Genomic DNA, 17947 nt, shown 5'->3' with positions numbered 1-17947 from the left:
GATCCTATGTCTCTATGCTTTCATTGATTCCAGAAGTATTTGTGAAACACCTACTTACTATGTGTCCTGCACCGCCTGAAAGGTCAGAAGCACCTGCTATGATAGATAAGAGAAACAAAATCTCTGACTGAAGAATCTTATTGTTACTTATTTATGTGTAATGGCAAGGAAAGATTCTTCTTGTCTCTACCCCTACTTCAGGAGAGCCCAGTGAGGGCCTCACCTTGTTAGGAAAACACGAACCTGAACAACAGACTGAGCTTTGCTTTTTTGGAACCACCTTTTCAAAACTCACTCAATCGCTGTTGAATTGTGAAGGGAAAGCTAAATTGACTCTGAGAGACAACAGAACATGCACCGTATGTTTCCCCAAGGGAAACCAGTAAAAGATTTTTATATCAATGACCTAAGAAGCCACACCATTTTCCCCACTGAATGGGAATATACAGTATCTTGAAATACATTCGTTTCTTGATTCATCATTGATGGGTGGATTGATGGATTGATTATCAGTTGATTAAGTATCAATAAATGCTATCATGTAAATTACAGGGTGTGTTGAGGGCATTATTAAAGAGCCCCAACTGGATGGTATTGCCCAGGAAAGGCAATGGGAATGGCTCATGTTTGAGGTCTGTGGTTAGAAGGAATACATAGATATGCTATCTGGAATAGAGCAGAGGCTCGGGAATACAGGTAACAAAGAGCAAAGCCATGGTGACAGGGGTGGGGGGAGCAGGGGTGCAGGCAGAAGCCATAGAGGCTTGTGCTGTTACAGCGGATGGACTCACAGGAACCCTTGGCAAGCTACAAGTGCTGTTGACATTGCTTTTCTTTTTTTTAATGAAAGATGGAGGTTTTGGATGAGGTAGAAAATAGGATATATCTCCAAAGGCAGAATTCTCTGGGCAAACACCTGAACGTCACCAGCAGGGGCAGCTCTGTATCAGCATTGGCTCTGGCTCGAGACTGAGCCATCTGGGTAAAGGAGGCTGCACGCCTTCCTTGAAGCTGCCTTTCCTAGGGCTAAATATGAACATCTTTGTCCGATTTTTAAAAGAGGGGAAATACTGTCATTAGAATCTTAGTGGTGAGACATTGTGAAGTGTGAGCTCACTCAGAAAAGTTACAGGCAACAAGATAATTCATTCTCTCCCATATTTTTTTAATTGGAACAATAATTATATACTTTTTAAAATATGGGTTAGACAGCTTTCTTGTTTTCCCAGTGACTGTCAGAAAAAGCAAGACACCAAGGACTGATCCCTGGGGAATTATTTTGGTTCCATTTGAGGAAATATTTGCAAGAGCCTTTCCTAAGAAATAATGCGATGTCACTCTGCAATTCTCTAAAGTTATGAGTGAGAAGGGTCCGGTCTCTTCTGTAGAAGGGCTGGGAAACCTGAAGCTGGTGGATCATTAAAGAAATAGACATACAGGATATGTTGAACATTGTGTGCTGCTATAGTTCAGAAATTAAAGCTAAAGATTGATGGTCTTTGAGATCTCAACTTTAAATCACAGTTCATTGACAGAAATATGATTGTCCTGGGTAGTTTTGGTTAAACTAGCACAAGCTAGAGACACTTGAAAAAAACAGAACTTCTGTCAAGAAAATGTTTCTATAAGATTGCCCTGTAGGGTCTGGAGAGATGGCTCAGTGGTTAAGAGCACTGACTGTTCCGCGCGCCTCCCGTGTCCCCTTTCACCCATGGAAGAGAGACACGTGAGGCAGTATTCGGGTGGTTACCACAGCGAGGCTTTAATCTTGTATCAGCAGAAGTGAAGACCGCGGAAGGGCCAAAGACAGGAAGAGGCACAGCTTAAATACACCCTAGAGTGACGTGTTCACTTCTGATTGGCTGTTCACTCATCACTCAATATTACGCCTCGGGATTAGCCAGTGACTTTGGCGGGCTTTTTTGCCTTTGCACCTGCGCAGTTAATTGTTTACTAGTGGGGAGGACACGATGTCCACGCCATCTTGGAATGGCGGATATATCACCGCTAACCACCGCTAACCGCGGCTTCCTACAACTGACTGCTCTTCCAGAGTTCCCAAGTTCAACTCCAAGTAACCACATGGTAGCTCACAACTATCTGTAATGGGATCCGATGCCTTTTCCTTGTGTGTCTGAAGACAGCAACAAAGTACTCACATACGATAGATAGATAGATAGATAGATAGATAGATAGATATTTAGATAGATAGATATTTAGATAGATAGATATTTAGATAGATATTTAGATAGATAGATATTTAGATAGATAGATATTTAGATAGATAGATATTTAGATAGATATTTAGATAGATAGATAGATATTTAGATAGATAGATAGATAGATAGATAGATAGATAGATAGATAGATAGATAGATAGATTGATCTGTGGGTAAGCCTGATTGATATGGGAGGGCCCAGCTCACTGGGGACAGTAGCAGCCCCTGGGCAGGTGGACTTTGAGAAACTCAGGAAGAGCAATCCGGTAAAGAACATTTGTCTATGGTTTTCCTTCAGTTCCTGCTACCAGTTTTCTGCCTTGGCTTCTGATAATCAATTGTAACCTGTTAACAAAAATAAACCCTCTCCTCACTAAGTTGCTTTGGTCATGATGTTCTAACACAGCAACAGAAACCTAAATTAAGACAGTCATATTTAATCTGTTGTTTGATCAGTACTGTAAAATAGTAAGAAAAATAATAACAGCTATTTTTATCATCCAGTACATTTAATATATTATCATGTGGGAAATAATTTAATATCATGAGTAAATTTTATTATCAACCCAGGTGTGATGGTTGATTTTAATGTCAATTTGTTTAAAATTTTATTACCTTATCAGAAAGCCAGAGCTAGGGAATTATACTGATTGCTAAATTTATGTTGGAAGAACCACCCCAGATGCAGGCTGAACCCTCGAGTCACAGCATAGATTTTAAAAGGCAGAGCAGAAGGAAAATGATTGGTCTTTTGTTGGCTTGGCCTTACCTTTCACTGCTGAATTAATTTACCCTGTTGCTGACCCTGAGGAAATACTTCCCAAAAGATTTCACCTCAGTAGTGGTTGTCTTTTGGTCATGGCTAGGTTTTCAGCCCCAGCTAATCAGCATCCATTGTCCCTCGATAGCAAAGGTTTCATTTCAGTAGCACTGGCCTCTTATTAATTACAGCCAATTCTTCCGCTTCAGCTGACCAGCAACCACAGATTCTTAACTCAATACAGCACAAACAGCCCCATAGAGTTTTTCCTTCATCTGAAAGTTCACAAGCTGGATCTCCATGGGCTGTTTCTCTCAGCATTCTTGACTTCTAAGTTTTGGAGAAGAGTTCTTCAAGCTCTGAGTATGCGGTGTCTTCTCCAGTTCTGAGTTCTAAATGCTTTTGTTTATATCCCCCCAAAACAGGAAGATCAGGTCTGTCACATTTACACCCCACTCCTGGTAGTGCCAATTTCTGTTCTAGAACTAACTAGAACAGAACTGTTAACTGTAGTTCAGAGTTATCTGGGAGAGTTTCAACTTCTGATTGCCTTGATCAGACTGACCACTGGGCATGTCTATGAGGCATTTTCTTGATTTCTAATTGATGTGAGAAGGAAGGCCCAGCTCCCTATGGGCAATGCCTTCCCTAGATAGGCGTCCTGGTCTGTAAAGAAAGCTAGATGAGAAGGAACTAGTGAGCAAGACAATAAACGGCTCTCCTACATACTTGCCTCTGCTTCTCCTTATGTTCATGCCCTGACTTTCCTCCATAATGGATTGTGGCCTGAGAGTTACAAGCAGAAGTAAACCCTTTCTTCTTAAGTTTTGATCATGGCATTTTATCACAGTAACAGAAAAATAAACTAGACTACCATTTTGCCACTGAGAGACAAAGTAATTTTCTCTGGATCACACAACTAATACCCTCCAGAGACTGCTTTTCTGTCTGCCAGCCTAGCTCCTGAGCCTATGTTCTTTACCACTCCTTATATAGAAAAATTATTATCCATGGAAGGAATCCATATTGTCTTCTGCTTGGTGATCTGAACAATCAGCCTTCTTTGCAACACTGGAAATTAAATTGTCCATTTCACGTTAGAAAGCCCTTCTTCCGACTTAAAAGTGTGAAGATCTACATTGTCTCCTTCAGAATTTTACTCTCCCTTCATAAAAAAAAAAAAAAAAAGTTTGCCAATTTAGTTCACAATATTTCATTTAAGGTGTAACCATGGCTTGTGTGTGTGTGTGTGAGAGAGAGAGAGAGAGAGAGAGAGAGAGAGAGAGAGAGAGAGAGAGAGAGACAGAGAGAGAGAGAGAGAGAGAGAGAGAGAGAGAGAGAGAGAGAGAGAGAGAGAGAGTTAAGTGGAAGTGAGAGAGAAGCATGGTCCTAAGGAAAGACTTTTGTAGGGACATCTTCTGAGGCTAGGAAGGAGGTTTGTCATGTTTCTCATGCAATATTGGTATTAAGAACCAATACTGTCTCAGTGTCTTCGAATATAGACATTAACCACCTACTTCATACCAGCTACACAACGAAGCACTGTGCACAAACAGTGATTGGGGAACAGCACTCTCATAATGATGACACATCTCCCTTGCCCATGTCCCATATTCTGCATCTTAGCATTGGGAGGGGGTTTGACATAGCCTAGGCTGTATCTGCACACATAAGGCAAGTGGAATGGAGAGGTCAGAAATCTCAGGCACTTTTCTCCAGCTTGATGCCTGAATCTGTTTCCTGCCCAACACTTTCCCTTCCATTTTATTCCTTTGAAGCTTAAAAAAAAAAAAAAAATAATTCCTGGCTCCTCCCAAGTCCTTACATGATTATTTCTCATGTTTCTCAGATTGTGTCCATCTCTGTGGCCTTCTTTCCGTGCTAGAATTGATCTTCTGATTTTCTCAGTTAACTTTGTGTCTGTATTTTTGTCTGTGTCAAAGGGTCCCCCTCTTCTTTGGCTTCATAGCAGATTTATCTATCCTGATAGTCTATAAGCAATTTCAGGGTACCATGGATCACTGTAAGACCTGGGAAAGGAGATCAGTCTACAGTCCTTCTTTACATCTCCCAGACACAAGCCCTGGCCCAGAGCTAGATAGATAAAATGAGAAGACTGGCAGCCACAGGCTGGGCTGTTCAGACACCCCAAGACTGGAAACCATCTTTTGGGGGGAGGGAAATGAGGACATGAAACCTCTTGCTGTGGCACCTATCATTCTGCTAAGGACAGTGAAAACACAGTCTGTCATACTTGACATTTTAATTGAAAGAAAAGCTTACATAGATTTCAGCCATAAGCGGTGTGTTTATACAAGTGTATAGAGAAGGGTGATCTGTCAAGTTGGAAAACCCTTAATGCGGCCTCAGTTCAGTAATTGAACAATCCAACATGAGCTCACACATTTGCCCTGTTCCATGCCTCAATAATTTTTAGTAGAAATACTTTACCTAGAGGCATATGGTTATTAAAAAAGGAGGCTCAACTTGCTCAAAGTCTGGAATTACCAGCTCATGGCAACAAGCCTGCACTAGAGGGAAGACCGTCGGGATGTGTTTTCACAACGTGCCTGCTATTTTGCCATCTGATTTTCAGCATCTAATTGATGTGTTGTTGGAAAGGGATTTTTTTTTCATTTATTTACTTTTTTAAAAAAAGGAGAAAGTAGAATTTCGCATGGATGAATGATTTCTCGTATTAGCAGTATTCTGGAATCTCACTACTTAGTGGTACACTCAGAGAGTGGGATGAACATCAAGAGAAGTAGACCATGAATTTATTTTATCATAAAAATTGATAAAAACTTAGTTATTGGAGCCATGGAGGTGTGAGATGAGAGAAGCTCTGCTCCCTTCCATGATGTGTGTAACTGTGGGCAAAGGAGAAATATATCTAAATGTAGTTTACTCCCAAGTACAAGTGGGAATAATACAAACCTACCTACCACACTGCATTGCTTCAAGTCACATGAAACCGAGATATGAAAACATTTTGAAGATTACTCAAAAACACCAAGTGAAACATACAGTTTTATTCAAGAATACTATAGGTTAAATATGAAAAAATGAAATGCACACGAAAGGAATGAGATAATGCATACAGGTATTATGTTGCCACTCTGGCTTCAGTGGTGTGACTATCCCGGACATGTTCATGGTTTCTTTGGACCTAGTGATGGGGACAATTCTTTGTATGTTTATTTAGTGTTTGCTAGTTTGTTGTTTAGCATTGCAGGACACAACTTAGGTCCTCGCACATACTAGGCATACCTTGTCCACTGATCCACTCTCCCACCCCTGGTCTTCTCTGTAAGTCATGGTGACCACATACAGATCTTGCTTTTTACTGCTTGTAGTTTTAAAAGCCCAAGCAAGGAACCCAGAAAACTCCGTTGGTTTGATAGAAAGGCTTGGGAAGCTAATTCACAGAATCTATGTAAAGCAATAACATGGAAATTATTTAGGATTCAAGCCTATCGGGATCCTGAGTATTTCCTTCCAAGTGTGCATGGGTAATTGGCCTGACTGACATCACTTGGAAACTCTTCTAATCCCAAGGGAGCCAGGTCCCTGAAAGGATTTCTTAAGTGAAGAGGAAATATTTGATATTTTCAAATCTAGTAGATCTATGCAGGGTGTGGAAATAACTAACCTAATTATTGGATTAAATGAAGTATTCCATCCCCTAGTGATTCAATACACTTGGGGAGTTTCCACTCTTTGGAAAAGAGTAAAAACTCATTTTAAATTGAATTACTTTGACATTTCCATTCAATATCCATTGGATTGTTTAATTGGGTTCCTTCTTTAAAACAAATAACACATCAATAAAATCTGCTCACCAAGGCCATTTTTTTTTAAACATATCAAGTTAGAAACAGAAAGTAAATGAAGGTAACAGACATTCTGTCCTTTGGCCGTGAGCACGATCTTGCAGACCAATGTAATATATAGAAAAGATTTCAGTTGTCTCAAAAGTTTTTACCGCACTTAAAGCTTCCCTCTGGTGACCAATACTTGGTGAAAGATGATGTCACACATGTATAGACATGTTTGCATGGACATCTATTTGGATAAGGATAGCTGGCTAAGAAGTTCTGAGGAGTGAATGTTGCCTCTTATGAAACTGTAATTCGGATGATAAACTTTACCATGAGGGAGCTATTAATAAATTGTTTTTCAATGACATATTCATTTTAATTCTATGCGTAAGAGTGTTTTGCCTGTGTGTATATGTGGGTACCACACTTGTATCTGCTGCCCAAGGAAGCCACTAGAGAGCATCAGATGTCCTGGACCTGGAATTCAGATGGTTGTGGGCTGCCATGTGAGAGCTGGGAATTGAGCCAGGCTCCCCTGCAAGAACAGTGAGTGCTCTCAGCCCCTGAGCCATCTCTCCACCTCCCAATAACTATTCTACAGACAACTCTTTTTAGCAACGTTCCCAAGCACACATCAACATGGGGGGGGGGGGCTCTAAACACGTGTTGTTTGTTAACTGAGTCCCATTTTATGTTTCTCAGATTGTGTAAACCACTTGTAAGGAAACTTTGAGACGTAGTAAAGTCACAACCCCCTGCAGCAGTGGTTCTCAACCTTCCTAAGAGTGTGACCCTTTAATACAGTTTCTCATGTTGTGGTGACCCCCAACTATAACATTATTTTTGCTGGTCCTTCACAACTCTAATTTTGCTACTGTTATGAATTGTAAATATGATCTTAAGTGACCCCTATGAAAGAGTCATTTAACCCCACAAAAGGATTGTGATCCACAGGTTGAGAACCATTGTTCAATAGTGTTTTGGGACAGCTGGACCCCAAAGCTTGATGGAACTGTGGAAATCCAAGGACCTTCACACCTAACCCGGTTCCAGCGGCCAGTCTCCTTTGCAGAGGTTCCCAGAGTACATGCCAAGAACTAGTCTTAGTGGTTCATTTGAAATGATTCACCCCACTGTTGTAAACTTCTTAGGCTAACCTACTTGTTTCTATTCACACACGCACCCTGAGTGCAGACCTTTATGTCCACTCAGTCTCTGTGACATGCTTTGTATTCTTTCATGTTTTCATACATGTACCTTCCTGGGCACATCAATCTTGACTAGTTGATGACTAATCCTTCTAGAATCTTTGTAGCTGATAAGTAGCTCTGTTTTCAAAGAAAGCTCTCAGGCAGAAACGAGGGAAAACTTAATCTTCTTTGAATTTTAACAGTATTTTGAAGGAAGAGCATGCTACCATTCTTGGCCCATCTCAGCCCCAATTCTCTTTGGGTCATCAGAACTTTATTTCGGAATAGCTCCTTCCATTGCTTGGTGTCCAGATGGGATTCTGTTGGGGGTGTAATGTAACGTGATGCCCTGCAGTGCTCTAGACAGCGCTTTGATGCTCGGCTGGGGCTCTGGACAGGCCCACGGGACTGTGGACTGAGCTGTGCTGCTAGGCTGAAGTTCTAACTAGACTGTGATGCTCTGACTAAGCTCTAGCCAGAGCCTTGTGCTGTCTTGGGGCTGTGCACAGGCCAGCGTATTCTGTGTTGAAGGAAGGTGGGGACCTACACCGAACCCCTCTACCTGTAGCCTTACCCAGTTTTTGGCACGAGAGGTCACATGTTTTATTATCTTTAGAAATTTTACTGATTCAGTAAGTGGAACATACAGGATTAGACTGTTGAATATAGAGACCCAGGGATTGTTGTTTGTATGTTTATCTGCCATTTACTTTAATTTCATGGTTTAATGTTTATCCAACTCCATATAGGAGAAGCATAAGGAAGTTGAGAATTCAGCCACAAAGTTACTTGTTTGCCCTTTTTAATAAACACAAATAATTTCCCCTTTCCCTCAACTCCACATTCCTTGGTTCATTAAATCAACTTCAGGCCCTTAAATTTTTTCTTCTTGGCAAGTTGAGGTAAAATTTCAAACTATGCATTCCCTTGAGAAATGCTCCCTCAAATCCTGCAGATCAGGCCCAAATCAATTTCTGTCAAACAGCCTAACACCTCACATTATTGTGAAATGGGAGATTGCTAATAGGGGCTGAACTCTGGACTTACCCTAAGAACTGCTGAGCTCAGTGCCAAGCCTGTGGCCCAGCTGCATTTGTTTGTGTCCTGACGTTGTATTTTTCCACTCATAATAGAACTACAAAAAAGGTCAAAATGTACTTCTGCCAGGAATATGTGAATGGAGTTTACGCTCTAACTGTAGAATAACCATGGACCCAGAGCAAAGCCAGGCAGGCTTCAGGGCAAAGGTGAGGGCTAACATACCAGTGTCCCCAGATCCTCCACACTAAGACCCTCTGGAAGGTGAGACTTGGGTAAACTGGGCATCCTGCTGCTGGCTTTCTTCTTTAGAAGCAGAGGCTATTGGAGACACACCAGCATGTTTTCACTGAATATCAGTTAGATAACGGGTCAGGAAATGAAGCAGAGTTTGATGTATTAACTAGGAAGCAGCAAAGGAAACCAGGCATGTATTTTATTTGTTATTATTTCCCTAATATCCTCAATTATGTGGCTCTCACATCAGAGGATCCGATCTGTTTGCCTGTGATGTTGGTGTCCCCATTGGTTTTGGAAGCTGGGTAACAGACCCAGGCCATCAGGAATAATGTGGTTTTTTTTTTCTCTTTGTCCCCAGGCCTGTCCCAGGCTCTCTATCATCTCTACTCCATCTCCACAACAGACAGAGGCAGCCCATGCCAGCTTCCATGCCTGGAACCCTGCCCAACCCCACCATGCCGGGATCTTCTGCCGTCTTGATGCCTGTAAGCATTTTGTGGGGAGGGGAGGACTTGCAGTGACTTCTCACTAGGACTTCAGTCCTAGAGAGGAAATCAGGATCTGAGATCTGAGCTGTCTGGGAAGAAGGCAGCTGCCTCTAAGCGCATTTGAGCTGTGGGCCAGGTTGCATAAGGTACTCAGGGGTCCATCCTTAGGCATTTCCCTGTCCTTTGGGGCCTTGCTGTGGGGGCAGGGTCTATTCCACCCGTTGGTGGCAAATGAGCCTGCCACAACTAAGGAATGGAATTTGTTCAGGAAGATATTGTTTTATAGCTATAGTCAGCGCTCTGTCTGGGATTCCACACCCACAATTCAGTCAACCAGGGACTGAAAATATTGTTAAAAAAAAAAAAAAAAGTTCTTCTCAACATGTGCAGACTTGTTTCCTTATTCTTACTCCAAAAACAATGTAGTTTAACAACTCTTTATAGAGCATATTATACTGTATTAGGTAGGATAAGATGCTACAGAGTAAATGGGAGGGATATGAAGAGTATATGCAAATACTGTGCCCTCTACTACAAAGGACTTGAGAAGTTACAGTCAAAGCAGAGACTGGTGTTCTAGTGCTAATTCCAGGAGGATTCATGGGTGACTGCAGTCCCACATCCCCATCTTGAATAGTATACAGGTCATCGAATGGGCAGTGATGATTCTAGACACAACCCAGGGCATTAATTACAATGATTACATATAATAGCTGGGAATCTGGATTTGTGCACATCATGTTCCGTAAATGGTAGCACTTACTGAGTGTTTGCTATATGCTGGTCACTTTGCAAGCACACTCATTCATTGTCAGCCAATGAAGCAGTGCTCCAGGGAGGTCCCCATCTTTTGAGAGAAAGAAGTTAGGCCAGTGACTTGCTCATCTGAGAAGCAGAGCAGCTGGATTTTGAACTCAGTCATCCTGGCTCCACAGTCTGCTCTTTCAACTACAAAACGACAGGCACGCTCTCTTTTCATTCATCGCAAATCTCTGAGGTACATATTTGTGTGATGATGTCACAGATGAGAAAGTGGGGGCTCGTGGGACTCCTATTCCTGACTGAGGATGTTTATTTGGTAGATGATAGAGTCAAGATCTAAACTCAAGTAGTCAGACTCCTGACTTACTTATTTTTGTTTAAAATAGGGTCCTACTACATAGTTCAGAATGGCTTTGAACTCATCTCTGTCTGCTAGTGCTAAGAGGAATGCACCGTTACACCTGACCTTAAGAGTATCCACTCTTGATGAGCGTATTGTACATACTGCTTCCCCTCTGACAACATGGGGAGCTACAGTGGAGGAGAAGTCTTGCTCTCTTTCCTTCGGACACTCTCCCTTTCCTAATCGTTCCTGGCATTATGTTTTGAAAGACAGGATTGAGGGTACTTTGTGAGTCCTAGAAGCAGTGGGGCAGCCCAGTTAGCAACTCTCCTACAGCACATAGAGCATGAACACTCTAGCATCTGAAAGGTTTGTCAACCTAGTTGCTCCACTTTGTTCTCATGGTAATGCCTTGGGGATTCACTGTGATTTCTGAAAAGCTCACTTACAGACAAGAGGTCAGGTCCGAGGGCGAGCACTTGAAGGCTTGGCGTCTGAGGTTAACACCATGATGGGTGAAGGCTATGAGTGGAACCCACACCTCACTTCACATCAAGGAGCTCAGATAATTCCCTACTGATCGATTGGCCCGGTTATCTGTGAAGTGGGCTGAGGAATGAAGATCATGTGGCCTCAGTTCAGACAAATGGACCCACCCACTACAAATGCTCGCTGATCCCGACTGGAGGCATCTTGCAAACTTGACCTAGAGGATAGATGGAGGAGCAGCTTGTTCTCCCTAGACTGGTTGACAGAGGAGAACAGCACTATTCATACATAAAGCCCTGGTTTTGCTTAGTTCAACTAATTGAGTGGAGATTTCAACCATAAGTTGTCTTCACTCAGCTTCTACTTGCCCAAAATAATTTTTTTTCAGAATTTCTAAACAATAACTAGAAAAATGTCACCACATGGATCTTTTATTTATATATAGTTAAGCTGTCATTTCTAGGGATGAAGTGGGAGCTGGAAGCCCCAGAAACCTAGTACACTTTCCACTTTATCCTATCACACAGCTTGACCCACTGAGATTTCTGAAAGATTTCTATCCTGAAAGCAAAAGATTCAGGTGAATGGACAAGAACCAGTATAAACAAAATGTCAGGAACATGGCCTCTGCAGAAGTTCCCAAACAGCAGGGCGTGGCTGTCAGGACAGCAGTGTCATCCCATAGCAGTGATTCTCAGTGAGGGTGGGAGGATGATTTTGGCCCTCAGGGGATATTAGGTAATATCTGTCACAGGATGAATGGGATAGCAAGTATGGTGTTTAATGGGAGGAACTAAGGATGCTGTAATATCTCACAATATACAGGGCACTCAACACACAATTACTTGACTTAAAATATCAATAGTACTGAGCTTCAGGGGTGTAAGCTATTTATAAAAACGGAAGTAAAATCTCAAAGAAATTATTCTTAGGATCCCCAGGCCCTAGAAATCTAGGTTCACCTTACTCAGTCATGTTACCAGCTCCTGTGCTGCTGGGGCATTGTCTTCTGGACAGTTAATCAAAGGCTATCAGTCAAGGGCTGCTTCTTCCCTTAGAGTGGCACCTGAGAAATCTTAAGGCCCTGGGCATCAAAGTTGTGATTATCTTTAGGTGAAGGTGAGATTCTTAACTGTTTCCCCAATGCATGATGCCTAGATCCAAAGTACATAATCTCTATCTATCTATCTATCTATCTATCTATCCATCCATCTATATATCTATATATCCATCTATCTATCTATCTATGTATCCATCTATCTATGTATCTATCTATCTATGTATCTATCTATCTATCCATCCATTTTGCACAGCTTGTTGAGCACCACAAACTACCAGACACTAAGGATACAGGGAAGGCAGGCATCTGACCTTTAAAGACTTCCTGAGTAGTGATTTTCTATTATCTTGAAAGTCAAATTCCTTCATAATTTGGGAAAATGCACACCCATTTCTCATTAGAAAAGATGAGTAACCTGGAAACACTCTCTTGCTCTTGAGTGTGAGAAGAGAGAGGATCCCTTCATACAGGTATTTTGAGCAGTTAGGGGTGGAAGCCAGGGCCTCCACATGTTTAGTGAATGCTCTACCACTGAGCTACAGCCTAACCCTTGCCCGGGTCATTTACTCGTGGTGGGAAACTAACGCTGGGCACTCAGGAAGGCCATTCTGCTTCCTGTCAGCTCTTTCAAGTTAGGGTTACACTGCAGGCAGGATGCTGGCACAGCAAAGCCCAGGATGCTTGTTTGGAAGTGATGCTTGCTCATAGTCTACCTGACAAAAAAAAAAAAAAAAAAAAAAGCCATGTTTACTTTTTAACAGATACAGAAAGCAGCCTGTTCTGTTCAGAACCAGTATTTTGTGTAATGGAGTAGACACAATCATAACTACTTAAAGAAATGAACTGGACTGCTGACTCCTCAGCAGGCAGCCACAAACAGGCTGTTCTCGCCCCTGTGTAGCTAGAATAGTCCATCCTTCTAGAGAATGAAAGGCAAAGTCACCTGGCTTCCAATTTCCCTCTCTATAAGAGTCCTCACTGGAAGAAAAGGCCTGATGCTGCTCCATTCCTCTTATCGCTCCGTCTTGGGGTAAAAGTTCTAAGGAAGGCACATTTCTCAAATTCTTCACAACTTGATTACAGCCTGCAAACCTTCTTAATGATACTCAACTTAAGGGCACTTAAACCGGGTTAAATGGTAAATTTTATGTTAAGTATATTTTATCACAGCTCAAATGACTTAAAACATTTGCCTCCTGGAGAGTTGGAGCACGCACAGGAGTGGACATTTTATTTTGCTGAATTATCAAGGCCTGGGGAAATTGGTCTTCATTACCTTCCCCACACCCCTGCTGGATAACAGGTCAGCTGATCCGGGCTGAGAGAAAGCTGGGCACTCACCTCAGAAGAAAGCTTTTAGCTGGTACCACCTGACTGCACAGAGCAGCCTAATAACCAGATGCCTGTGCCAGGGGTCAATACAAAAGAAATCACAGTCACTGAACCTCAGCGACCTTAGCGACCTTCCACAACCATTTAACTCGAGATCGTTCTCAAGCTTGTCCCTTGGGGAAGTTTCCACACTCCACTTCGAATTCTCATCCATAAGAAACTCTACTTTCCAAACCCGCATAGGGTGTGGGGAACCTCGAGATTTCTAACTACATTTCTACCTCTTGGCAGAAATACACTGAAGCACCAATTGCTCGCCCAACAGAAAGTCTGGTTATTTTTGTTGAAAAGTATTCATTTCCTCCTTAACAAAAAACAACGTATGCATTCTTTCTGTACTGACACAGACATTTTGCTATGCGAGTTGATTAATCTGTAAATTCAAAATCTGAAATTGTTTGAGATCAGGAGCACTACAATTTAATATATTAACTACAGGTTTTCTATAAATGAGGTACCTGAAATATTAATGGGCTTCATGTTCAGACGTAGATTTCATCCCCTCGATATCTCATGTACAATGCTAATGTTCTAATACCCCAGAAGTTCTAAAACTGATAAAGACATTTATTCCATAGTATGTCAGGTAGTGTCCTCAACACCCAAGGAAGCCAGAGCACTATTCAAGCCCTGCTGTTAATTCTAAACAATGGGGTAGGCTATAAGAGGGCATGCAAGTGAAACTGTTCACCTGTCATGAGTAACCCCCCACCCCAGCTTCTTTCTCTCGTGTGGAAAGCTTCAGCCTAAGCCTGACACTGCAGCTGTGTGGAATCCTGGCCAGCTTAAGAGCAGGAGATAGACTAGGGGCAACTATTCTATGTACATTGAACAGGGGTAGTGGTGGTGATTAAGGTTCTGATTTTGGTTTTGGTTTTGAGATGGGATATCACTGTGTAGCTCAGACTGGCCTCGAATTCCCTGTGTAGCCTAGAGTGACCTCCAAGTTACAATTCTCCCACCTTGGCCTACCAAATGCAGAGATTACTGGCCTGTGCCACCATGCCCTGGGCTGTTTTGATTGTGTTAATGCATTGTACCAGCAGACAGAAGCACTAAAGGGGACAGACCTGCTTTAAAATTAAATTTATTTTTTTATTGCCAAAGGATTCATGTTTACTATATAAAATTTCAGGTAAACTAATGCTAAAGGCATCCTAAGGTAATCATTTGGTATATCATGTAGTCTTTTAACTTCTATGCATATATTATTCTTTATAGCAATAAAAAAAATAAATATGATTAGTGGCGGTTTAAAGTGTGGAGTGAAGTAGAAACACTTGGTAGTTTTCTTTGGCGATGTCTGCCAGACCAAGTGATCCTTCTTGGCATCAGGAATCTTCTACAGAGCACACAGAACTGGAAAACTCTTTACTGTGCTCGCGTTCAATATTCAAGGGTGCATTATTCCTTGCACCAAGCCTGTGGTTTCTCAGCTGTTCAGTGAAATGCTTCATGCCCTTCCTGCACCCCAAGCAAAGCAAAGCAAAGTACAACTTTGTGTGTAGCCTCCGCTGCCCTTCTCCATCTTCTAATTCTGTTACTTTCCTTCTTCTTAGATGGAGAGACAGATGTCAGTGAACTCCAGCATCATGGGCATGCAAGGTCCAAACCTCAGCAACCCCTGTGCTTCTCCCCAAGTCCAGCCAATGCATTCAGAAGCCAAAATGGTAAGTCAGAGCTTCAGTCATCTTTCCATTACATCATGCGTGGTAGTAACACTGAGTTCTGTTCTGACTCCAAACCTCAGTTAAGAGAGCGCTCGTCTTTGTTCTGGTGAATAGGTATTTCTCTGGAAAGGTGGGTGAGAGATTGGCTTTGTCTTCCAGGTATTTGTTACAGGTATTCTGCTTCAGATAATCAGGTCCCGACTATGTGATTGGCAGGTGATATTAAGGACGAGGGTGTTGAGAACTTTGGAACTTTGGAAAGGTGCCCAACTATGTGTTTATTTGCTCACTACGTGGAAAAAACAAAATACTACAAAACTCCATATCCTAGTTACATCTTCGATGTCACTCTTTCTACCCAATGTCACGAAGGACACATTTAATTCCTAAGTGTCCACAGTTATAGAAACACTGTATTACTGTTGTTACTTGGCATAGTTCTTAGGTGTGACACTGTTTAAAAGGTTAGGAGTCTCGTTTCTGTCTATCTGTACTTGAAAGGCATGATCACACTTGACAACCTTCGGTGACCTTTACCCTATGATGTTTAGGGGCAGTGAGACCAGTCTTCCCATACTCCAATGTCTATGTGTCTATACTCTACTATGTGTCTATATTAACCTGTTAAAAAGGTGGGTTCTCGCCTGTCTTGCCAATATAAAGTGGATTTTCTGAGACTATTTAGCGGAGTTACAGGAAGTAGCGCATTCATTTCTAATATAGTTACAGTCCAGCACCATAGTTCACGCAAATGACTGGAAACACGGTACAGCATTTCTTTTCTTTTCCTTTGTTTGTTTATTTGTTTGTATCAGATAAGGGTAGTGCTTTCTAGCAGTGGGCACACATCTGGGGTGCTGGTGGGTAGCCTGGACTGTGTGACAAGCGTTGTGAGGATGCTGTAAACCATTCTGAAAGTTATCCATCATGCTACATGGGCGTGGAATCTGTCCTGATACACCCCCACACACACACACACACATACACACACAGTCTGCTTTGTCAGTACTTTTGGAAACCTCACCTATTTGACCTGTAATTTCTTGACCCCAGGAATCAACTGAACCCCCAGTGCTAGCAACCCTGGGCAAATGAAAACGATGGTCAGTCGAGAGAGCTCTCTTTGCTCTGCCACAGGCCCTGTGATGTGCCAGATGGCACGGCGTCCACAGTAAAGCTTGCTAAGTCTTTTTGGAATTGGCAAATATTTTTCAACTCAACTGCCACAGAGCCAAACCAAATACTTGTTGGCAAAATAAAGTTCAAATTGGCATCTGTTTTGGAGACCAGAGTAATGCCATTTACATCCCCCCTCTTTTTGAAGGAAAATAAAAATGAACTATAAAGGTGCTTAAGAAGAAACAAAATTAAACCATTTGTACGTGTGTGAGTGAATGTGTCGGGGCTGAGGCCGACACCTCCTGTTCCTAGCTAAAGGATCCCTCAGTCTTCTTCCTTGCTATGAATTCTGTTTCCTTTTTTCAGACAAAATAGAGATGGAATGTAAAAATATGACTTCAAACCATGTATCTCTGACAATTGATTATTACTGGGTCCTAAAATAACAATTTAACTAAAAAAAATAACAAGAAAAAAAAGAGAAAGAAAAGGAAAAGAAAATGCCACCTTTCTTCTTGCTGCCAAAGAAGGCAGATGCTTCCACAGGTGGTACAGACTTATAATTATTTACATGCATGAACTGAATCACATGATATGGCAAATTAGCTCTGAGTAATGCCAGCTGGGGACAAAAGGGAACTGGTCTGTCCTTATAAAAATAGTGTTACCCCACAAATGTTTGCTGAGTTAAATGCACGGAGTAAGCACTCCTCTGCTGATTCATGTTCTAAGTGAATAAATATTTCCAGGCTGGTGATGTCTGGACTCGTGAACTTGATCTCAGAATCTGTGCCTGGGAAGCAGGCTTTTCTCTTTGCTCCCAGCTGTTACCTCTGCTGCCCCTGCAGTGACCAAGACGTTATTCCAGAGGGGAAAACAGCAGTGTTGGCTGCTAATGTTTGGAAGAATAGCTTTCACGTAGCAGCTTGGAAAAGTGTCAGGTGGACTTGGTCACGGCGGTCAGCATTTCTACTCTTATTCTGCGTGTTTTGCCAACTCCGTTATTGCCATCTTTAACAGTGTTCTGTAGCAGCTTTGGGGCTGCACAGATGAAAAGATTTGATGAAATACCAAGCATTCAAGGGGGAAAAAGTCTTCCATGATTTTAATGTCAGCCAGAGCCTCCCCAGGTTTCTCTGAAGTACACAGGCTTTGTTGTTCTATGCCTAATTTTCTTCCTGTGCGAGACTGGAATGGATTCCAGATTTCAATGGAGACTCTTGTTTCACTGTTTTCAAGGACTTTTCCCAAGGTCACACAGGGGCTTTTGTGATGAATGTCCTCGGCAGGGTGTGTTCTCAGAACACACTAGCAAACAGCTACTGAGGAGGAGCCAGCCTCACCTCACCACTGCAG

At 42.1% G+C, this 17947-nt stretch overlaps 1 protein-coding gene across 2 annotated transcripts in view; it reads left to right on the top strand.

The window, feature by feature from the left end:
• Creb5 (cAMP responsive element binding protein 5) overlaps positions 1-17947 on the top strand; it is a 392746-nt gene that overhangs the window by 293647 nt on the left and 81152 nt on the right. For both annotated transcript variants that reach the window (XM_076913325.1, XM_034519171.2), the window contains 2 exons: positions 9627-9753; positions 15362-15472. In XM_076913325.1, coding sequence (XP_076769440.1) covers positions 9627-9753; positions 15362-15472 — 238 coding nt within the window. The remainder of the gene's footprint in view (positions 1-9626; positions 9754-15361; positions 15473-17947) is intronic.

The sequence above is a fragment of the Arvicanthis niloticus genome, chromosome 15 (assembly GCF_011762505.2).
Source record: "Arvicanthis niloticus isolate mArvNil1 chromosome 15, mArvNil1.pat.X, whole genome shotgun sequence".
Classification (NCBI taxonomy): Eukaryota; Metazoa; Chordata; class Mammalia; order Rodentia; family Muridae; genus Arvicanthis; species Arvicanthis niloticus.
The sequence above is the reverse complement of the archived record's forward strand: the minus strand, read 5'-3'. Positions and strand labels throughout refer to the sequence as shown.